Source organism: Epinephelus fuscoguttatus, linkage group LG18 (genome assembly GCF_011397635.1).
Source record: "Epinephelus fuscoguttatus linkage group LG18, E.fuscoguttatus.final_Chr_v1".
In the NCBI taxonomy this organism is placed as follows: domain Eukaryota; kingdom Metazoa; phylum Chordata; class Actinopteri; order Perciformes; family Serranidae; genus Epinephelus; species Epinephelus fuscoguttatus.
This window is the reverse complement of record NC_064769.1, coordinates 8,373,265-8,397,971: the sequence shown is the minus strand read 5'-3', so window position 1 is coordinate 8,397,971 and position 24,707 is coordinate 8,373,265. Positions and strand designations below refer to the sequence as shown.

At 39.1% G+C, this 24,707-nt stretch overlaps 1 protein-coding gene across 4 annotated transcripts in view; it reads right to left on the bottom strand.

The window, feature by feature from the left end:
- tnca (tenascin Ca) overlaps positions 1-13,407 on the bottom strand; it is a 48,240-nt gene extending 34,833 nt beyond the window's left edge. For 3 of the 4 annotated variants that reach the window (XM_049604186.1, XM_049604190.1, XM_049604187.1), the window contains exons 1-2: positions 13,069-13,407; positions 785-1,349 (exon numbers count right to left, since the gene is read on the bottom strand). In XM_049604186.1, coding sequence (XP_049460143.1) covers positions 785-1,265 — 481 coding nt within the window. In that variant the 5' untranslated portion in view covers positions 1,266-1,349; positions 13,069-13,407. The remainder of the gene's footprint in view (positions 1-784; positions 1,350-13,068) is intronic. The other variant, XM_049604188.1, reaches the window with a different exon arrangement.
- Positions 13,408-24,707: the final 11,300 nt, after the last annotated feature.

The window sequence follows — 24,707 nt, the reverse complement described above, 5'->3', positions numbered from 1 at the left end:
AGCACATTGCAGATGGCCCAGTGCTGTTTGGCATGCAGAACACAGGCCGCTAACCTAGCACCTGCTAATCTGTGCTCACCTTTTTACACCGATAACTTAAGATCCAGATGTTCAGGATGGTATTTACTGGGAGCCAAATTATTTGCAGAGGCCTCTCCCTCTCCAAAAGAAATGGACCGGCTGATGAAAAAAAGCATTTTTTTCATCAAATAAATTAGTGTTTTTTTAATGCTAACTATGCTGACCAATGCAAAAACGCAAATGGAATCTAGAGTCAGTATTTGGTTTGTCCAATCTAGGCTACTGTGGAAACAGTGCCATATGGCCATCTCCGTAGATGTCAACTCGCTCCCTGTGTAGATATAAATGGCTCATTCTAAGGTAACAAAAACACTTCAGGTAATATTACACTAAAGAAAACATACATATGATATTATATTCCATTTCTGTCAATATATCCCCCTAAATCCTACACACTGGAGTTTTAAGAGTGCATCATTCATCTTATTTTAGCAACTACTAGAGAAAAAGACTTCCTACGTTCATTGATATTCAGCGACTATATGCCATGGCATTTGAGCCATATAAAGCCTCATTCAAACTGGAGAGTTGTTGGGAGTATTACACACCCACACTGAATTCCTTCACTCCTCAACAGATGAATGGAACAGATGTGCTATGTGATATTCTTAGTGCAGCACTTCACAATGCAATTTTAGAGAAATATTTAACTGTACTGGCTGTAATCTACATACCAGACACAGCATGACAAAAAGACGCCTACCTGTGACCTGTGCACTGCAGCAGGGTCCGTCACCATTGCACTGATCTCTCAATGCTGAAACTTCTCCCTCAAGCATCTCCAGCCGGCTCATGAGGTCTTTCAGGCCGGGCAGGTTGTCACTACACCCACAGGCCTGCCGAGGTATGTTGATGCGGTGAGTAAAGAGGATCTGGTTCTCCCCATCCAGGGTGTGCTCGGTGGTGTGATGGCCTGAAGAGACTGCTGTATCTTTAGGATGGAGCTGCGTGCTCTCTGGAGCATCCAGGTCCACTGAGCACAGGGAACTGGCAGGAACATTGATGTTATAGACGTGGTTGAAAACTACAGGACGGTCCGCGCTCGGGAAGGTGATGTTATTTTCTTTAGGAGACTCCAGAGTCTGTCGCCGATGCCGTAGGAGTTCCTTCACAAAGCCAGCATTTGATAAGCTGAGCAAAGCAGTCAGGAGGAGGCAGCAGCTCAGAACCCCTTGTCTACCCATGCTAGATGTGGAATGTGGATATAGCGAAATAAATATTTGTTTGAACCTCTGATTACAGGCCAATCCTCAGTAATGGTGAAGGTTCTGGAAAACAGAAAGAAAATGTTTTATCACACAAATGCAGTTTTGTTGTAAGAGATGAAATGAGCAGTCAAATTATTAGTCAATTGAGAGAAAAATAACTAACTTAACTAACTAACTATCTGGATCATTGATTAACTGTGTAAGGCATTCATCAATAAAAAATGGCAAACATTTAAGGGTCAAGGTTCTTTGCTTTGCTGACTTGATAGTAAGCTGAATATTGTAGGGGCTTTAGACTGCAGGTCAGAGAAAAAAACATTCATTTTTTAAAAAGACATTTATTGGTGTAACCCTGTGCTCTAGGATATCAGATATCAACCGGCATATTTCCCTACTTTCTTATGTTTTATAGACCAAATTATTAATCGGCTAAGGCTGATATCATATATGATATCATTGAGCAAAATCACTTTGAGCATATTGTAAGTTGACTGAAAGAAATCTAGACCTTTACACTTCCTTGGTGTAAAGGTCTAGAATGTAACCTGTGACCGGACACTTTGGCCAATCACAGGTCATTTCAGAGAGAGGTTGTTCCTATTGGCCTTTCCACAAATAAAGATGCACATCCCTTTGGTGAAAGTCTGATTCAGTAGTGGACAAAGTTGCTATTCCAGCATTGAAAACAACTGCCAAAATGCAAAGCAGCCCAAAAAAAAGGAAGACGGACTTATCAAAAAGAGAATATGACAATAAACAAAATGTGTCATTATCGGTGAAGCATTTCAGAGATGAAGAGAAAATGTTGCTAACAGTTTAGCCTTCTGCTAACTGGAGTTAAAGGCTCATAGCTGCTGATTCTTGTTCTTGTTTTTGTTTATGTAGCTAATGTTAAAAGAGTTTCAAATCACAGTTTGTCCTCTGCCTCACTCCCCACTGCTACAAACCACCTACTGAGAGGAGAGCAGGCAGCAGCTCTGGAGATGGACCCCGCCAGAAGAACTGGGGCAGAAGGACCTTGGGGTGGCTAGCAACTAATTCTTGTCTTATCTGTGGTCTAAAACACAGATTTTTGCATAGCCCAGCTTTAATGGCTCATCACAATCCAGAAAGGTTGTGAAATGTTGTAGACAACAAACCAACTACAGCTTTAACACCAGTTATTTGGTAAATAGCTAAGGCAGAATTAATCTTAGTGGCTGAAATGTATCTTTTTCTTTTGGTGTGACAAGAAACTCACAAAAACATATGAAGAGTCTGAGAATCATTTACCTGCAGTGCACCTTACTGAACAATGGGCTACTATGAAGCTATGAAGGTTTTTCCCCCACACTTTTTGGAAATTTTACTTCATTTTTCCAACTCCCAGTGCAACACTGCAACAATCACATTCAAATGTGTTCATTGGAACAAACAGCAGAGATCAGTCAAAGGTACCAGGATCCCTTCACACAAGTCTTTCTTATGAGTCACACTGATTATTTACTGTCTGTGCCACATTAGTACCTGAGTCACTGACTACCACAAACCACTGTGGGTACTGGGATCTAAACATGTAGTTAGTGTGGCGATGTAATTCATCTCTTTACATTTACAGAACTTTTAAAAGGTCAACAAAGGGGAAAAAAAGCCAGTCAAAAAAAGCCAGTCTTAAAAGCCCAGACTGATCACCACATCAGATTGAATTTACACTTGCTTCCTGTAGAGTTAACCAAATAAGAAGAGTGTTTGTACTGCTGTATATAAAAAAGGCTTTAATACCAGATAATCCACAGCTGTACTGCCATAATAAGTCCTTTCATGGTACATGTATTTGAAAGAAATTATACAGTTTTACACGAAACAGACATAAAGAGTATAAAGAGTAAAGAGTATATCAATATACAAGGGCATACAGGGGGAAAACCCACCTCTTTTTCTGGCCATTTACAGTATACCCACCTATCAGCCAAAAAAACATTGGAATATTATATATGACAGTATACCCAGTTCTTCCTCAGTAACTTACCCATCTACCTAGAAGTACACCCACCTCATCAACTACCACTACACCACTGCACACACAAGACTCCTTTTCACCCACGATGACTTCATCAGCTGGACACTATGAACACTATAATTTGTGGGAACTAAACTAGAACTAATGACAAGCTTCTTCCTCAGCGTGGGAAAGCCTACTTGGATTGCACTGTGTTGAGTTTCCAAAGGAGCTGAGTAAGCAGCATACTGAAAATCAATATAAAGGCCCACAGACTAACTGACATACTGTATGTGTGCAATGGTCTCTTCCTCACAGGGTGTTCACCCTCAGTTTCACATGCACATCTGCTGCTATGTCTGGGAGGCCTGCAAACTTCTATAAAAGAGGGCTGCGTCTCTGTAAGTGATGCAGGATTTTGTCCAGACTTTTTGATTGGTAGCGGCTGGCAGAAGCTTGCATATGCAAACCAATTATTTCCAGAAGGGCATCATTCATGTAGTGATAGCTATGATAAACATGTGGTGCACCTGGATTCAGGTTCTCATGAAGACTTCTGATAAGTTTTTTATTGAGACAATGCTGTTACTTAGCTATCAGGTAATGAAAGTAGATGTTCAACAACGGTTCAGCTTTAGTGTTTGTTGCATCTTAATATAACCACGACTGCAACCACTTGATTTATGAATAAGACATTTTATACTCCAGATGTTAGAAAATCAAAGGAGTTCATGACACTCTGCACATACACTGAACAAAAATATAAATGCAACACTTTTGTTTTTGCTCCCATTTTGCATGAGCTGAACTCAAAGATCTAAAACATTTGCAGCAATATCCAGCAACTTCGCACAGCCATTGAAGAGGAGCGGACCAACATTCCACAGGCCACAATCAACAACTTGATCAACTCTATGCGAAGGAGATGTGTTGCACTGCGTGAGGCAAATGGTGGTCACACCAGATACTGACTGGTTTTCTGACCCCCCCAGACCCCCCCCCAGTAAAGCAAAACCGCACATCTCAGAGTGGCCTTTTATTGTGGCCAGCCTAAAGCACACCTGTGCAATAATCATGCTGTCTAATCAGCATCTTGATATGCCACACCTGTGAGGTGGGATGGATTATCTCGGCAAAGGAGAAGTGCTCACTAACAGATTTACAGTGTTTGTGAGAAATGGTCTTTTGTGTATATAGAAAAAGTTTTAGATCTTTGAGTTTAGCTCATGAAAAATGGGAGCAAAAACAAAAGTGTTGCGTTTATATTTTTGTTCAGTGTAAATAAAAATTTTGCATTGCAGTCCACACCTATTAAAATGCAAAAAACGTGTGAGACACAAAGAAGCCTACATACTACTAGCTCCAGAACAAGAAAAGAAGCAAAAGAAAAGAGCAGTAATGAAAAACAAGAATAAACAAAAACATGGAGAGAAACAGAGAAAAAACACATTGTTGGTTGTGACATGAAGAAAGAAAAAAAAACCCAACATTCTTTATTTTAAAACTAAATCTGCTCAATCATTCAGCAACCAATCCAGATTTAGACCAGCGTTTGCAAAGGAAAATGTTCCAAATATAAAAGGAAATTTCTCAAAAGTATACCCACAGCTTTGCCTCATATTGCATTCCCAATATTAAAACTCTTCTTTGACCCCATACCACATGACTAATGTGGCGTTCATGGCATATCAGAGTTATCGTAATTATGTGTTACTGACTCGTAAATAGCATTTACGTCAACATCCCAGCTGTAATTACAACTGGGAAACTCTTACATAGTTGATTTGACACTCACTAAAGACGTGCCTGGAAAACAAACAAATATGAACACCTCACATGAGCCATACAGTGACTTACAATGTTATTAAACCCAAATTTAATATATTGTCAATCCACAGTATTTCACAGCAATCACGCTTCTGTTTTTATACCTGGTATTAACATGTAACAGTGATCTGATCACAAGTGGACAGCTGAGACATATTGTTGTCTACACCTGTATCTATCATGCATCTTCAGTTGACCACTTATGTTCAGATTTCATCACTGCCTATGTCACTTACACTAGTAGTTCAAAGGGCCCTACACATAGCTATTATGTCCACACTTTGTGTACTTGCTCACCAAGTATCACCCAAAGAACCACCATGTCCTGCATTAAGGCATATTTTTCTGTTACAAGCTTGTTTTGTATTGGAAATATCATTACCTGGCTCTCCTCCAATTTAACTGGCAGGACATTCTCCGTCTCCCTTGGCAACCACAAATCTGGCAATTTTGACATCTATTGTGGGGTCCCACAAGACTCAGTCCTGGGTCCATTACTGTTTAACGTCTATATGCTGCCACTTGGTTCCATCATACAGAAACACAATGTATCTTACCATTCATATGCAGATGATACACAGTTATATATTTCACTTTCTCATAATAACATCGGCCCAATAAATGACCTGGTTAACTGCATCAGTGACATTAACATCTGGATGACCACAAACTTTCTAAAATGAAACAAAGACAAAACTGAGATTCTTGTGGTGGACACAAAACATCAGAGGGAAGAGATCAGTCCTAAACTGATATCACTGTCTCTAAAACCCAAAGAACAGGTCAGAAATCTAGGTGTTGTCATGGATCCAGACCTCAACTTCATTCATTCATTCATTCATCTTCTAACCGCTTCATCCTCTTGAGGGTCGCGGGGGGGCTGGAGTCTATCCCAGCTACATCGGGCGAGAGGCAGGGTACACCCTGGACAGGCCGCCAGACTATCGCAGGGCTGACACATAGAGACAAACTACCATTCACGCTCACATTCACACCTATGGACAATTTAGAGTTACCAATTAACCTAGTCCCCAATCTGCATGTCTTTGGACTGTGGGAGGAAGCCGGAGTGCCCGGAGAGAACCCACGCTGACACGGGGAGAACATGCAAACTCCGCACAGAAGGGCTCCCACACCCGGGATCGAACCCTCTTGCTGTGAGGCGAGAGTGCTAACCACCAGACCACCGTGCCGCCCCAGACCTCAACTTTACAAGCCATATTACAAGTATAACAAAGACAGCATTTTACCACCTATAAAACATTTCCAAAGTTAGATCCATCCTGTCTCAGTCAGATGCTGAAAAACTGGTTCATGCTTTCATCTCCAGACTAGATTACTGTAACGCCCTTCTTGCTGGACTCTCCAGAAAGACTGTGGGACGACTCCAACTTAATCAAAATGCTGCAGCCAGAGTACTCACTGGGACTAGAAAAACAGAACACATTACTCCCATACTCAAAATACTACACTGACTTCGGATAAAATACAGAATTGATTTCAAAATACTCCTCACTATTCACAAAGCACTTAATGGTCTGGCTCCTCGATACATCTCTGACCTGCTCACAGCCTACATACCCCCCAGAACCTTCAGATCATCAGACACTGGTCTCCTAACGGTGCCCATGATCCAAAATAAATTTGTTGAAGGTGTATTCAGTCATTATGGCCCCACTCTCAGGAACAAAATGCATGATGATCTGAGATTCTCTGCAACTGTGTCATCCTTTAGAGTCAAGCTTAGGACCTATCTGTTCTCCCAGGCCTATGAATAATGTGTGCCTCTGTCTGTCAACTTTATTATCTTGGTTAGTGGCAAAGACCAGCAGAACTGCAGTAAACATGTGATAATGTGTGTCAGCTCACTGTAGGAGAGATGAGAGAGCAAGTAATAGAATTGATAGTATCAATAGTGAGGAAAATGAGTATTGAAATCAAATCAAATATTCAGAAACTGTATGTATAAATAAATCGATATTTTTGGCAACACTAGGATGCCTTTATGTACACTTCATAAGATATGTAGATAAATGCATCCAAGACCACCTCAGCAAGTGGTTAGAGTGATCACATCACAATGCAGCTTGGTGGAGGTTTACACCTGTATTTAGGCGCTGTGCACCTGTGATCAGATCACCCAAGACTCATGTTAATACCAGGTATAAAAAGGCTCTGAATATCATCCAGAATATCAGAGTCTCAGTAGACTTTTAAGTGACAAATTACAGTCACTTGTCCACTGTTCCACATGACTTGTTTTTGCTGTAAAGCTTATAGACAGGCAGGTTTGGGATTAATGGGCAGGTTGAGCCTGTGTGTATTCATCTTTGGTCCAAAATATGAGGGAGCTCTACACAGGTTGTGATGAATTTTCCTGTGAGGAATGCTTAAGATTTATATTTGAGGAAAAATCACTAAAACAGAAGCAGGAATCAAGAGACCACAGTGTGACAAGTCGCAGGCGTTTGGCCAACAGTCTTTGAATACAGCAAGTAAGATCAGAGGAGTTCTCTATGACGACTGGATGTTGTCCTCCACTTTTATTATATCTCCCTTTTTTGTTATCTCCGCCAGGCCTAAGCCTGGAGTGGATGATGTATTGACAGTGTGTTTGTGTGTGTATGCATGTGCATCTGTCTGCAGCTAATCTTACATAATACTGGACCAATCAGCCTGATATTTCTCAAGTCCATTTATGACTGTATGCTCAACAATCTCTTGTGGTTTTGGTGATTCGCAATTTAGTGACAGTTCTATACCGTCATTGACTGCAGAGTCCTCACTCCATTCAACTGGCTGTTAGAGGCTGAAAATGATCAAATCACATAGCAAACAACGACACATAACATCTATAGAAAAGTTTGGTCTCATTTTGAAATAGAGCATCTGCAGATTATTTCCATACCTAATAGGTATTGGGCAGTATCACAGTATTATGGTGTACCAGGGTATTAAGAAATACAGACTGTGTGATTTTCAATACCGTTAAGTACAATTTAAGACCCTCCTCTTTCTATGAAACTCATACACAGATGCTGTATTAATGATGTATTATGTAGTGTAGCCTACATTATGTGCCACCAGAGGTCAGTCTCTGCTGGTGGAACAGGCAGCTAAGCTGGGCAACATAGCAGCTGCGAGAGGTGGGGATAACGTTAAACTGCTGGCTAGCAACGGCAGAGAGAGAGAGACAGCAGGGAAAAGCAGCATATTTTCAAATCTACCTCAGTGAACTATGGGATTATTTCTACCAAACCAGAGCTGGTGATTGTTGGAACGGTGGACTAACTAACTAGATGACTAAAAAGGCTAAATAAGGCAGCTTTGGAGAGTTTTATTTTATTTCTGTCAAGTCTGAATGAAGCGTGTTTTACGATGAGTTAATAAGGCAATTAAGCTAACGTTAGTGTTTGTTCAGTGAAAGAAATAAACTTGAACTTAGAGGGTGTTCAGTTGTATTTCTCTGTTTAATAAGTGTAGGAACATTACCTTAGCAAAGAGAGCTTGCAGAACATGCATGTAGCAATCTTACTAACATTTATTGTTTCCTTATTAAATTTAAACAGTTAGGCGAGCCCAGGACAATTGGTTACCATTACACTATTGCATGCATATTAAGTGGAAATCTGCCCTTTACTAGTTTGTTCTTGATTTAGTTATATTTGGATAACAAGCTACATGATGTGTTCTCTTAGTTGAATTGATGGGTATGGCACATATTTTCCATTACTGTCACCACAGTGCCTTTAAACCCCTCTCATCAATCCTCTTTTCTTTCCTCTACTGTCCTGACCTCTGATCCGACCTCTCTCTTTCTTCATGTCGCCCCCACACCAGCATTTTTTGCACCCCTTCACCTTCACATAGATATAAAACTGAGTTTGAGTTTCACAAGTCCTTGCACATCTGGTGTGTGGTAGGATAAAGGTAGGTTATGAGTGCTGTTGTAAATCTGAAAACTAGGCCTGTCAATATGGTTTTTTTTACCTCCTTCTAGAAGACTTTACAAGACACAAAGACTGATAATTTGCAGTCTCTGAGGTGAAGAATGAATCTATTAAAAATCCTAGGCACATGTTTCAGGTGAAGATGCTCGCGGTAGCTTCAAAAAGTGGTGCAATGTTGCTAGTCTGTATTTCCAAAATACCTCAAATATGATTTTTATACAAAATGTGATATTGTAGATGTGTGTTTAGTAAAAAGCCACAAATACATCATTCAAAGCGGACCAGGGGTTGACCAAGGACATCTAATTTGACTAGGGGACATGGGAAGACAATTTGGAGAGAAAATTTAAATAAATATAACCTGTTCACTAAGCTATAATCCAGAATTGCTGTAGCTTTAGATCACTTCCCCCATGTTGGCAGCAAGAAGGAAACTTTCCCGCGTGGAAAAGAGAAACTGGGAATGTTGGCCCTAGACTGAGGACATCTGTTTTGCCTAGTCAAAGAAAGAAAAAAGGCACTGAGGCACTTGTCCTTTACCTTTAGCAAAACTGAAAGTACCACTGCATGCATTATTTAATGTTTAATTTGTTGTCCCTGATCATCTCTGTGTGTGCAATCAGTCAGCTTCTGCTGATGAGACACAGACAGCAATGTCCTCATTTCACACTCATGAGAACAATAGAAGTGCAGCATGTCTGCACACTTCTCTTATGGAAAACACTCATGGCTGACAGCAGCGTGTCAGGACTCTGGTCAGCATGCATCTGCTTGTTTGTTCGTCTGGGATATTTTTGCATTTTTTATTTGGCAAAGTCTGATTCTAATAGCATCTGGAACAGCTGGAAATCATCTCAAGAAAAAAGTAAGCCTAATTTGACTAGTTACTGTAGCCGATACAGTAACAGAAACTGCAACACCCCATTAGCAGATTTTAAATTTCCCCACTGCGGCACAGATATCCTGAAGTGGTCCTTTAAGAATAATAAACCTGAGCTTTATGTGTTCCCGTGTGAGTCTCAACAGGATGCAGACTTCAGTTTCAATTTGCAATTATGGGGTCTCTCCTCAATCAAGGAGAAAAAGCTTGAATACTTGTAATAAGATACTTTTTAGATTTTTTTGGAGCAGAAACAATTAATGGATCTATAGAAAATTAAACTATTTTGATAACTGGTGACTTGTTTCAGTCAGTTTTCAAGCAAAACATCTGATTCCAGCTTCTCAGATGTCATGGTCTGCTGCTTGTCTCTGTCATATGTGTTAGTGAACTGAATATCCTCCAGTTTTGACAAATCATTCTACCTAAATATGCCACCTTGGCCTCTGGGAAATTATGAAGTACATTTTTTCAGAAATTATCACATTTCATTGACAGAATGGTTGATTAATAGGTCCACTGTGGAGTTTTCCTACAAACAAACAAAAGTGTAAAGTGTATTTCCTTCTTCATTAAACATTTGTGAAGTTGATATTTAAATTATCTAACATTCAGCATTGTTTACAATCGTGTTCAGTAGCTTCCAGTCTTCTTTCCTGCTTTTGTCAGCACATTGCAGCACCTCTTGGCGTGTTACTGCCACCTGTTGATCAGTAGAATAAAGTGACACCACTGGTGGGACTGTGTATCACGTTACCTACATGAGATTAACAAAACAAGGACCCCCTCATAGAAATAGTTCCATTATACCACCAGAGGTCTAAACCTCCACAGGGATCCTCTAACATGCTGAGAAATTAATCTAATAAATTATGGATACTGACAATAGTTGTTACTTGCAGCCCTTGTCCACAGCTTTGATACTCATTGTAAAGCAGCTAGTTTTTGCTCATCATACATATGTGCATTTAATGCTGTGTAGGATATCAAAAGATAGCCTTCGACTGGTTAATGACCAAGCAAATAAGAGCAGATTTTAATTAGCTGAGAATTCCACTACTTACAAAACAGCCATCTGTGTTCAGTCCCCCTCATAACCAACACACCTGATTCTAGACACTCTGGCAGATTTACAATGTTAAAGAGCAAACGCTGACCCAGTTAGAGCTGACACAGAACCTGCACCCTTATATAACCATATACGTATATTCATTTGAGTATTCTGTACAGTAAATGATGTAAACGGTGACTTAATTTAGTTTGTCTGATTTAGGAAAAAGAGAGATGGAGAGACATTCAAATGAATGTTTTTTTTTTTACAAAGCCACATGAGCTCTCAATGTCACTCTGGTTAGACAAGCTACACCTCTGCAGCTCAACTGACCCTGAAATCTAACACATTTTACATAAAATGCAAAGGCGTGTGATGAGTTATGATCAACCACTGGCTCTTTGTGTAGAAGTCACACAGAGGAAAACAGTGTGGGATGAGCCCTGGGGGAGCTCCAACCACTAAATCAGCTGTCCCCACAGCAGAGGTTTGTTTCATTGGGTTCATCCACATCCACTATTATTCAGAATATGACAATTTTCTGAATTTGAAACAGATCTTGTGAACAGAATATTCCGTTTGCATATTCAAAATTAGGCCTTATTCTGAATGTAGCATTGAGATATGTTGGATATGCTGATACTATCCAGGTTTAAGGGGCATTCTTTGGACATGAATACAGCGCAGAATATGCGTTTCAACTGGAGTCAGCTAGCCAACACTTTGCAATGCTGGGGTAGAGATGCATGCCCAAAAGAAAAGCCAACATTTCTGGTCAGAGGGAGAAACATGCCTCCTTCTAAACATTATGAAAGTCTTGTATATCAGCAGGTTTTTGGATATGTGCAAATATCGCAACACCAACCCCTTCAGGAAGCTGTTTAAAGGAATGAAAGACGGAGGCTCTGTTTGCATGGTCATACAAGTCCCCCACTGGTGAATAAGTTTTAAAAAATCGGATTTGATGCAAAAAAAGCAAAATGACACGAGCGACTCCAACCGTTCCACTTCACCATATTTTGACTTGATATACAATATGTTGGGGCATTGGCCACTGTCAACTTAAGTTATGCGCAGCTGCATGGAAAGAGGAATATTAGTAGAATATTAATTTCCATGTAAACAGCTTAGTAGGCATATCATCTTTTTCAGAATAATGGCAAAAAACTAAATATTTTGTGAGACACCCCTGTCACTCTGCTGCACAGACACATCCCAGGATTCCCAGCACATAAAAAGAGAGGCTGTAAAACATCCTGTACTGAATAGCTGCCGATGGGAAATGATGTGCATTTAGATTCCAGTTGTAAAATAAAACAAAAGGTTTGAGTTCTACAGTACATCAGAGGAACTGAATGATTATAATCTCCGTGAGCTGAAACATTCAGAAGTTAAAACAACCGTAAGCCAGACGTTGATTTCAATTAAGCAGAGCTAATGGACTGAATGGATGAGGTAGTTTTCTTTCTCCTTGCCCACACCGGCAAATCCTGCCACTCACTTTTCCCTTTAATTTAATCTCCACGATGGAAAAATGACACACAATGAAAACTGAATTGCATTGCCGAAGGTAACGTGATGAATCATCAGGCTGCAAAGCCTCACCAGACTGAAGGATACTTACACTAACCCTTCATGCACAAACACACACACAGATGGACAGTTTTTATTTTTGGAGTATTGATGTACAACCTGACAAAAAATTGAGAGACTTTTTTGGCAAGAAGCATGCTGGCTGCTGGCCCCTTCTCTACTAAGATGATCAAAGCTTCCACATGTTAACTCCCTCAGCCCTCATCACCATCTCTGATCCTGCATTGGCTGCTATGTGTGTCTGACTGAGGAAGAAGTTGCAGCATACACCAAGAATGTAGTTCCAATGAGCTATAATCAATGTCTTCTGGTGTTGGAGTAACCTGCGCTAGAAAGAAATCTACAGCTAAAGAAAGGCAGAAGAAGAGAAAGCTAACTAATGCTGTAAATGCCTTTATTTTGAAGAAAATTATTCAAAGAAAGCCATAGAAAAGAGAATTGATTTTTGTCACATGAAATCTAAATTTCTCTCAGAGATACACATGAATAAATCATCTTACCTGTACAGATGCTATCTACTTGTCACAAGCCCATGCAGGTAAGATGAGGCACTCCTCCAAGTCTCCACACTTCATTGAAACAAAGAAAAATGATGCTTTGCTCTGTTGTGTCACTGCTCCGTCTTGCAGCCTCTCCAGCAAGGTGGGAGCTCTGTCTGTCTGTCAGCCCTCCCTCAGCCAGCTTCCTTATCTTCCCTCACCGTTCACAGCTCAGGCTGGAGTTCAGCTCCTTCACTGACAGAGAGAGAGTGAGTCAAAATCACACAGAGAGAGGGAAAGAGTGGGAGTAAATGTCTTTTAAAGTGTTGAGGAGTAGTTTAGGTCAGACCCCCATTGCTTAAACTCCAACCCTTAAATAGCCGTCATTTTCCCTCCCTCCACAGCCCTTCTTCCCTCCCTCTGCTGAAACTAATAGATGCAGAGCTGGGCTGCTGCCTTTAAATGAGATGCCAGTGTTACTGGGAGTCATGACAGAGCAAGCGGTGCTTGTGGTTGTGCAGGAAAATTAGAGGGGAAAGCCGGGAATGAGAGGAAAGTGAAGTCACAATGTAGACAGCAGACAGACGCTTCCCCTTCAACCATATTAACTTCGCAATAATGATTTATGATTGTCTCCTAAAGAAATAAAGAATAATCTTTATGCAATTTACTCAATGTAGTATATCTATGGAAATCCCCTTCTCGATCATTCATCATTACCATGCCTTTTTTCCATACTTATTACTTATTTCCCACTCTAATCCCTCACAGTGTGAATCTTTCTGCAGCCCTGTCACAGTGATGGATACCTACAGCAGCTGAAACACATTTTATAATGCATGCAAAGCGCTCTTAATTGAATAAATCTGTGGCATATTTCCTGATTGAAGAGTTACAGTAATTATCCAGTTGATGATGCATAAATAAAAATGACTAAAAAGTGGATGGTTAACAGTGAAGCCAATCTGTAATTCCTGCAGGAAATGTTTCCTTGCTCAGACACAGTTATTTCTTGTGCAGACACGGTTACATTCTCATACATTTAACAGATGGGATGAGCAGGAAACAGATTTTTAACTGTTAGCATCCAGCCAACTTGGATTAAAATGAAAGCAAGCTGCAAAGGAGTACGTGATTTCAGTCATTCCCAAACCTGAATGTTAAACTACAAGACCACTGGGGAAGCAGGCAGCATGTCACCATACGGACGCAGTCGCCACACAGTTTGATCCTATTAATATGATTAGATGAGGATAAGGCTTAAATCTTTAAAGTGAGTCTGTGAGGCTGCTTAAGATGTTTACAACATGCTTGTTTACTGTTTGTTGTGAATGCAAAGTGTGAAACACCTTTAGATTGAGCAGGATCATGCAGATTTGTATTACTGATTAATTAGCAGATGTTTTTTGTTAAATTGATAAATCATTTGGTTTATAAAATGTCAGAGATATGTTGAGAATTGTCCATCTCAATTTCCTAAAATACGAAATAGCATTTTCAATCGTTTGTTTTGTCCAACTAACAGTCCCAAACCAAAAGATAACCAATGTATTATCACATAAGATAAAAAAAAAAGTAGGAAAAAAATTAGCTTGAAAAAAAAAAAAAAAGACTTCATCAATTAATCAACCAACTGTTGACCTGGCGACATTTGGAGCGTCAGCTCTTAGATGTTTGATTTGAAGTGTATCCATTCAACTTTATTGCATTTAAGGAAGTTCAAATAATGAAATAAAACATGACGTATATTAAATGCACCATATGGAGGCTACTGTACATTTACACTTCACTGTTTCATACAACAAATACAAGACTGCTGGAGGTTTTTCCTTCAGCATGGTGGACAGGACAAGCATGGGGAAAAAAATGATAAAAATAAGTACAGGGAAAATAAGTTTAAAAGGGGCCCATGAATTAGGACTGGACAAGATATCATCTTAGATTTTGGATATCCTATTATAAGTGTTGTCTTTTCCTGGTTTTAAAAGCTGCATTACAATAAAGTGATGTAATTTTCTGAACTTACCAGACTGTTTTAGCTGTTCTATTATTTGTCTTTACCCAGTATTGTATCCACCTATTAGCCACATCACTGATAATAAAATATCAAAAATCTCATTACATAAATATTTTGTGAAAGCACAAACAGTCAACCATATACAATTGTTGTAATACTGATATTGAGGTATTTGGTTAAAAATGTTGTGATATTTGATTTTCTCCTTATCGCCCTGCCCTACACTGAAAAAGAGATACCCACTCACAACCACCATACGGAAAGTTAGGGCTGTTTCTTCATTCCTTTCATTTTGATGGTTGTCTATTCATAGTTTGGTCCGCTGGCACAGAGGCAACTGGATTGCTTTCAGTTTTCCTCAGAGCCTTGCTACAACCACAGTAGTGGTAGAAGGAGTGGTGGTTACTTCCATTATTATCTGCCAAGTTATCTGCCATTACTGCTACTGGTGATAGTATCCACATAGAACTAACATTGATACTCCTTATTACTGGGGATAGCTACCGATAGCTATCAGAGAAAACAGAAAGTGCTATCCTCTTCCTGTTTTGGCTGTGCAATGACTGAAGTACTTCCTCTACGCCGTAAATTGAGCCCTCATTTTCCCAGGAAATCATACCTGGTGGGAACAGTACAGAATTGCAATATAAAAGTGAGGCTTACAGGGAACCAATCTAAATGCAGATGCCATTAATCTATAGCCAATAGTGCAATCAACATTTACTTCATAATGACAAGTTAAAGCAAAAAACGTGTCCATTGCCCCTTTAAAATTTCAGAAATAACTGAGAAAGCATTAAAAGATAAGCTGATTTGACAAATTGCCTGATCTTTCCAACCAACACTCTAAATTAGGGTTGAGCGTTTTGATGATATATACTGTGTGACAGTAGAAATGTGTCCACTGGTAGAGATTTAGTAATACCATGTCTACTGCTGGAGCTATTCAGGACAGGACAGGCCCTCAGGAAGACCGCCAGACTTTGAAGCCAATTTGATATAGTGGCTTCAAAGTCGAGCGATGTGTAACTATTCTTTCCAGGTCTGTCCCGTGATGCCAAGGGGCCTAACAAGAGTTCTTCCCCAAACACTTAAACTGTAAATCAGTGGATACATTTTTTCGAGCTCACAACTCCCACGAAATGACTTGTTTCACTATCAGAATTTGATCCACTCAGTCCGATAACATTTGGAAAGTCTAAAGGAGCTGCACGAATAAATCATTTTATCTCCATTCAAGTCAACAGAGGGCTACCCAGAAGAAGTCAGACTGTCCGGCAGAAGTTAGCCAGTGGAATGAATGAATGAATGAATGAATGAATGAATGAATATTTTATTTTCGTGTCTGGACATTTACATGACCCATCCCACATGGGATTATACAGACACATTAAATACAACAAAACAAACATTCCGGCTCATTGGACAGCACAATATCTATACATAAGCCTCACACAAATAAATCATACTCCAGGATATATACCAACCTATCAACACACCCACAGCCACCTAACCATAAAACAAAACACAGATCCAAAGATACAAAACAAAACAAAAAAAAAAGAGTTCTATTAGTACCAGACATAAATAAATACATAATTGTTCCAATTCATAAACTAATAATATATATCCTGTATCCAGACAAATAAACAAAATTTAAATAAATCAAGATAAGATTTGAGACATTTATCTGTTATAGGTTATTTTCTTCTCCTGTCCCACGCTTTGAAAATAAATTCTGCAAAGGCAAAGACATTATCAAAAAGATATTCAATTAAATCTCCATCCTCCATACTAAATGAATCAAAATCAGGAGCAGAAACACTTCTAAACAAAACTTGTCGTAAATCATGGTATAAAGGACAATATAGGATAAAATGAATTTCATTCTCCACCTCATTCAGTTCACAATATTCACAGATTCTGTCCTCTTCAGTTACACCTCTGTATCTTCCAGTTTCAATATGTAGTGGTAATATACCACATCTTAACTGTGCACACAGTGACCTCTTACTTTTAGACAAATTATACTTAACATATTTTTCACATTTATAATCTTTCCTAAGTTCTCAGTTTTGGTTTTGCAGGATTTCTACTGCCCATGACTGCGTGTGTTAAGTCCTGATTTGTTTTTTCAACTCCTCTACCTTTACAGCTCCCATTTTAAAGTAATCAACTTCAAGTCCACATTCACCTAGTACATCAAATATTTCTGAGACCCATTCTCCTCCAACAAAAAAATCCCAGAGAAATATTTTACTGGCAACCCTGTTGGTTGCTAAATCCAATAACCTGTTCCATAATCTCACCATACTAACTTTCCATCTCATTTCACATATCTCCATTAAATGCCAAAACAGGTGCATATTTAAGACCTAGAAAGAATCGAATTGCTCGATTATGAATGTGTATGTTCTTTTGAAACCCTTTGAACCTCCAAATACCTGACATATAATCTAGAACAGGACACACACATGTTTGATACAGTTTTGAATATGTAGAGTAACCCATATCTTTCAGCATTTTGGTTTTACCTATAATACCTCCCAACGCTCTACTTGCTGAGTCTGCTAGAACTGACGAACCTAGTAAAAAAGACATACTTTCATCTAAAAAGAAACCAAGATACTTACAAGATACAGGAGACAGTGGAAGTCTCTAGTGGGCTTGCCCTATACGGGCCTAACGACACAGAAGAGCTGGATAATTTTATACCCTGAAAGTCAAACTTTTTTGGCCTCATGCACCGCTGTGCAACCTTCATATAAATGAATACTGTATCCAGTTCTCCTTATACATCCATGGGGCAGGCTTTGTAACAAATCAAGGATGGAGTCTCATATCTTGTGATTATTGCATAATTCTTGGTGATCTCATGAATCCATCTGCCTCATATGTGATTTGGGCAGACACAGAGGAGGAAAGTAAAGGTGTAAATGCAGAAACTTGTTAAAGTTATTGTTCTCAAGAACCCTAAAGCTTCCATTTTGAAAGAATTCTTTTTAAGTCAAGTATTGTCTCAGATGAGGCAGGTGTTTTTTGTTTGTATGTTAGTTCCAAATAAAAGATGACAATCACTGAATGTGATAAAGTATGGTATGGTTATCACAATATATATGATTGCTGTGATATACAATCACAAATACCGTGACAGAAGATTCTGACCATATCATCCATCCCTACTCCAGATCCCAAATATTTTTGATTTACTATCAAATGGGACAAAAAATGGCAGCAAACCCTCATGTTTTATAATTTCACTTGAAAATGACAATTAATTGACTTTCAAGACCGACCACTTAATTCATTGCTTAATTGTTTCAGGTCTGATGAAAATCAGTGTTTGATAATAAATAACCACTGATTTGTTTTGCCATTTGTAATTATTTTTACGAATATACAAATGCATTATTATTATGGCCTCAGTTTGTCAACAAAATGTTAAATGTGTATCTAAAGATTTTACCTGCATTTCTGTATTCTTAAAGAAAAACAAATTCCAATCAAAAATGTTAGATCTGGCCTTGTTTTTAGAAACTGACAGGAAAGAGTAGCATCAAACTAAAACAACAAATCCTGACTAATCTAACGGCACAAAACAGCTAAGTAGATTTGTCACCTTTCATTGGTCGTGTGGTCGGTTAGGTAAACCAGGCAACAAAGGCAATAACTGTCTGTGCCTCAAGATCTTGTATTACAGGACAGGAAATATATGCATGTCTGAAACAGAGTTCAAGTACGTGGTGAGGAGGGTCCACTCACAGAGGCAGAGGATAAACTCATAAAATCTGTCACCATTCTTTAAATCAAATCTTTCCCTCAGTCTCAGAAGACCCCAGGGTTCGGCTCTGAAGAATGAGACAATGTGTGTGGAACCAAGTAAATAGGTCACACTGTGGCCCCCTTTTAATTTAAGACTCCACATGTGTTTCACATGAACTACACACACTGCAATATAGCTCATGGGGCTCAGGCACACACCATAGAACATTTGCAAGTTATTGCTACTGCAGCTATAAACAAAATGGAAGTTATGATTACAAGGCAATCTGAAGAATGTGTAACACCGCTGGAACAAAAACACTTATGTAACAATGTCTGCTACTTAACAAGACTAATAGTCTACAGCTGCTCACACTGACAATGTAATCATGCTGATGTTTAGCAGGTAGCCTATAATGTTGACCATATTCACCATCTTAGCTTAGCCTGTTAGCATGCTGACATCAGTACTGCACAGAGTACAGCTGAGACTGATTGAAATGTCACTTTCGCAGGTCAAAGTGTTGGAAAGATTAAAATTGGCACTGTCTAAACAGTTGTTGGTTGTCAAGATATTTTACTCCAAAGCACAAATGTCAACCAGCTGGTGGCGCTCAGGGCCTGAATTTCAGTGTGGGACTGCTGGTATTGCGCATAATTTCATCAATTCACGCATATCTAGTACTTTTTTGCCAGTGATGTCAACTTTAACAATGTTAATCCTCAGGTTCCTCAAACGTAAAAAGTAACGGTTAGTGAGGAAAAAGCTGCAGTCTAAAGACATGTTTTAGGCTAACTGGATCAGAATATATCTGTGGCTCCAACTTAACAATGCTGAGATGAGGTGCTCAATTCGTAAAATGTGCAGTGACGTGCTTTTTACCAGCCAATGCTACAAGTGTCAACTTTAAGTGGCCATTCAGACGGCGTTTCTCATACAACAGGGAAATGGAAAGAGTCGAGCATGGAGACAAGAGAGAGGGGGCCACAAAGAGACAGACTAAGGACACTAATGGGTTTATTTATACTCAACGTTAGATACAGAGATGGACGAAGCCTTCTGTCTGTACTTGTGCACATTTTCTGAAAGCTTACGGATGAAAAGGAGCAGTACCACTGGAGATCTTGGATGCAGTGTAGTGTAGTTCAAGCAAGATACAACCGTCAGAGACAACAAAGAAATTTAAATAATGGAGAGGACCAGAGCTAATATAGTGAAAAGAATTCCCGAGCTGCATGTCAGGATGTATGGCTGCACAGACCACTGCCATCCACAATGCTGCCTTTATTTTAAAGGTATAATTTTCTAACCCTTTCCACTGTTGTTACATTTGTTGTCGTGTGAAACTTTTGGCCATGCCCACTAGTGCCACCTATTGGGAGTATAAATAAGCATTGATGCAGCTCAAAGAGCTGAGCACTAGAGAGGAGGAGAAAGAGACAAAAAAAATACAGCAATGTGAAGTTTAGTATAGTATAGTGCAGCATAGTTTAGAGAATCCCAAGAAAGCAACAAAATGCAATCTGAGGTACGAATAGGACAAGCTAGAAGTAAGTGTAGAACTCCCCAAAAAGAGTGTTTAAATATCCCCCCCTCCTCCCACCCTCAAGTCAGGGGAACACCAGTGTCAATACAATTGATCCTCTGGGGAACATAAATGTCTAAATAATAGTTGCACCCAGAAAATAGTTGAAGTATTTCAGTCTTGCAATCCTTACAGCCTCACTGCCTGCATGGCTAAAATGTGAGGTAATAAAGGTAAAAACATATAAAAGTCAAACACATTTGTGAGTAAAATCTGCCAAACAGATGGCTCATACCAAAACCATCCTCTAATCTCAAACACAAGAGCACCTGTGTTGGTTTAACAAAGTAGGTGTTACAGATACAGATCTTCCCCAACTTAAAGCCCCAGTTCCTTATTTTGAGCTTTGATTCATAACCAGATACAGACATATGCAAGTCCAGTGAAATAATAATGTGGATTTCAGTCTGAACATGGTTAAAGCTTCAGTACAGCAGAAAGAAATGAAAGGTTTAAGAACACTTCAAATAAACAGAAACTAGAATTACTGCCTCACGGTTATATGCCTCTGTGAACCAGTCAAGTTGCAGTTACAGTTTACATCCATGTCTGTCCGGGGTCATTTGTGGCCATGATAGTTCGCAATGCTTAAAGTGTAGCTGTAAAGAAGCTGCATATTCTAAAATGGGGATTCTTCACACACATCCTCAACCTGGCAGCTTAGAATATCACTACAATAACCACAGCTTCAAGGTGGACACCCAATTGTCACCACTTCAGTATCTGACCAAATGTTTTGCCTTCTGTTATAACATTGAATAATGGCCAGAAAAGTGCTTTTGCAGAACATTATGATGTCACAGCGAAGCTGACTTTTGACATTTTGGATGTAAAATGTCACCATTTCATTATCCTTTGACATTGATGTGAAATTATGTCATAATTAATGTATGAATTCTAGAGTTATGGCCAAAACATGTTTGGTGAGGTCACAGTGACCTTTGACCACAAAATTCGAATCAGTACATCTTTGAGTCCAGGGGATGCTTGAGCCAAATTTGAAGAAATCTCCTCAAGGTGTCCTTGAGATATTGTGTACTCGAGAATGAGATGGATGCGAGGTCACAGCGACCTTTGACAACCATAATCTTATCGGTTCGTCGTTGAGTCCAAGTGGACTTTTTTTCCCCAAAATTATTAAAAAAAAAAAAAAAAAAAAAAAAAATCCTCTCAAGGCGTTCTTGAGATATCACCTTCACAAGACTGGGACGGACAGACGAACATACATACATACATAAGCATGGACGGACAACCCGTTAACATACAGTACAACAAACAACCCGAGACCATGAAATGGTAAGAAACAGTTATAACTTTGTGGCTCAAGATGAGCCAAAAATGTCAAATAATTCCCCTTCTGCTTCTCATTTTTGAGAATTACTCTCTTTTTTCATGATTTTATCTAATAATAAATAATTATCTCTAGGTTCTGCACTGGGTTTGGACAAAACAAGCTACCTGAAGATGCAGCCTTGGACATTTTTCATTATTTTCTAACATTTTTATTGACCAACAAATTGATCAGAAAAAATAATCAGCAGATTAACTGGCAATAAAAATAATCTGTAGCAATACTTGAAAGACATTCGCTCACAAGTTATTCAGTTCATGAAAATGTTTTTTGAAAAGTCTGCATGGGATTCTTTTTAAAAAATGAAAAGATTAAGTTTTCTTATTACATGCACTACAATAAATGTGTCCCCTTGCTTTGACAGCTTGTCTAAGACTAAACATTTATTGGTAGTTTACACAGTTTATACACCTTGGGAGAATTACAGCTGTGTCTTCCAATCCATACAGTTGTGCTGACATGCTGCTTGGTCCAGTCCTCTGTAATCTCAACAGGCTGAAACTGGTATTAAGAAAAGCAAAGTGTCTCCAGTCTGACCTTTGGACAGGGTTGTAATCATAGAGCTCAATAGCTCATGGTTATTTTGGTCTCAACTGTTTACCTAAAATGAACCGTAAGGTCAGCAAATGTTTAACTTTTTCAAACATGAATAAAAAGTGAGAAAACTTGACCATTAAACTTTTTTATTAATTGCCAAACAATTGATCAGTTTATATGTACAAAATACTATGTTTATATGTAACAACGTGGAAAATGTTGAAGTATTAAATTGCCATACGACTAATTACATTGCCAAAAATAAAGACTTGTACAATGAAAGAGTCTTTTTTATATAGACATGGATTAAGGTGAAACATTTACATGGTTACTAACAGAATGTTTAATTATGAAGCTCTAGGATTACTGGGTGGCTTTAAAGTAGGAGGTAAATGTAAATGATCTTTTCAAGTTAAAGAGTACAAAACTAAGGTGAAGAAAGAATGGGGACCAGTCTGACTTGCAAATAAACTTTCAGTGTTTTGTGTTGTAAAAGCAGCTGAAAATATTGAATAGTCTTTAGTTTCTATGTTAGTTTTGATAAGTGGGGAAGGTTTTTGTTTCACGTTTCTTCTAAAAATGAATCGATAGAATTGCATATGCAGTTCCTATAATTAAAATGTGTGATCACCCTTTAGTGAAAGTTGCCACCAAGGACTCCCAGTCTTTCCAGAACATTCAATTACCTCACTGTGAAAAGAAACTATTTGTTTTAACTTCATACAGTTAGCTGAAGTTAGCTTTCTGTGCATGGCGGTGCAACAGGGTCAGTTCAATTCAATTTTATTTATAAAGCCCAATATCACAAATTACAATTTGCTTCAGAGGAATTTACAGCATACGACATCCCTCTGTCCTTGGACCATTGGAAATGTCATTAAAATATGGCTCGGACATTGATCATAGTACAGATATTTTTTAGGGATGCATTGAATATTCGGTAACAGAATATATTCGGCCGAATATTGCCAAAAACTACACATTCGGTATTCGGTGGAATAAGTGAAAAGCAAGGCCGAATAATAGCGGCGTGTTTTGATAACGCAATCAAATAGCGCGCGGTGACGGACAGAGTAAAATGTCGGCAGTGTGGCGATATTTTACTCCGTCCGTCACCGCACTTGCATTTGCGACTAAAAATAGTTTTGTGTGAGCAAAATAAATCATTCAGCATGCTGTGTGAGTACAGATTTCAACCAGCAGCAGAAACGAAAGGTGAATCCCGCCAGTTGTGGGTTGAACGGGGGTCACAGACACAGACAGGAATACGTATTCCTGTCAAATACGGCGGCCATAGTGCTCCGCGGCGCAAGATAACGGCTTACTGGCAACGGAGAAGTCCGGCTCCAATAATGTCCTCTTCTTGGCGTCATGACTGCCCAAAAGTACCTGGACAGCCGAGCCATGGCAGCACACAGGTATGTGACGTGTCAGAGGAGAAACGAGCCATTCACATTTCTCTCTGTGGCAGGTAACGGCCCACAAACCTCACCGCACTTTAGGGACTGTTCTTTACTTATGGAGGGACTGTTCTTTACTTGTCAGGGGAAGAGGGTGGCTGCTTGATTTTTATTTTATTTATTTATTTTATTTTGATCCCCCCTATGTTCATCACTCATTGATGTTGTTTTTGAAGTATGAATAAGTCAATAAGTAATTTATTCCATTGAAATATCATTGATGTATTATAGAAAAGTGATTTATCTTTTTATAAATGACAAAAGGCACATCTGCCTCATTTTCGCTGTGGTATCCTGATACTACTCAGAACCCTTTCATTGGTATCGTACCGTGGGTCCCAATTTTGGTACCATGACAACACTAATCTGGAGGGGGTTCATCTGCAAAAACTAATGAAAAACTAAACAACGGTATTCGGCCAAGCGTTAAATTTTATTCGGCTTCGGCCACACATTTTCATTTCAGTGCATCCCTAATATTTGTTGACAAGATAAAAACTTTAGATGATATTCAGTCGAGGTGCTTCATGGCAAGTAGGAGGCACATACAAACCCATGACTACATACTACATTGACAAGCGCTTAGCAATACTTCAATGGCAATCAGACGATAATATAGCTAGTCACGCTGTTGTGTTGTCGTTGGTAGTTTGAGCACAGCATTAGGACTCATTCATACTTCATTGTTGTACAAAAATAGATAAATTTGTTTCAAATGTTGTAAACGTCATCGTCCTCACACCTCCATGTGTCCTTTGTGATGAAATAGATACAGCCAATAGATGGCACCAGGGGACAGAGTCAAGAGTTCCAGAACAAAAAAGGCCTCGGTGGAGGAGGTTGTAATATTGTACGTTTTAATAGAGGCAGCATTGTAGATAGCACCCTGTAAGGCTATTGAATACATGCGTCATGTGAACAAAAAATTATTTTTACTATATTACTCA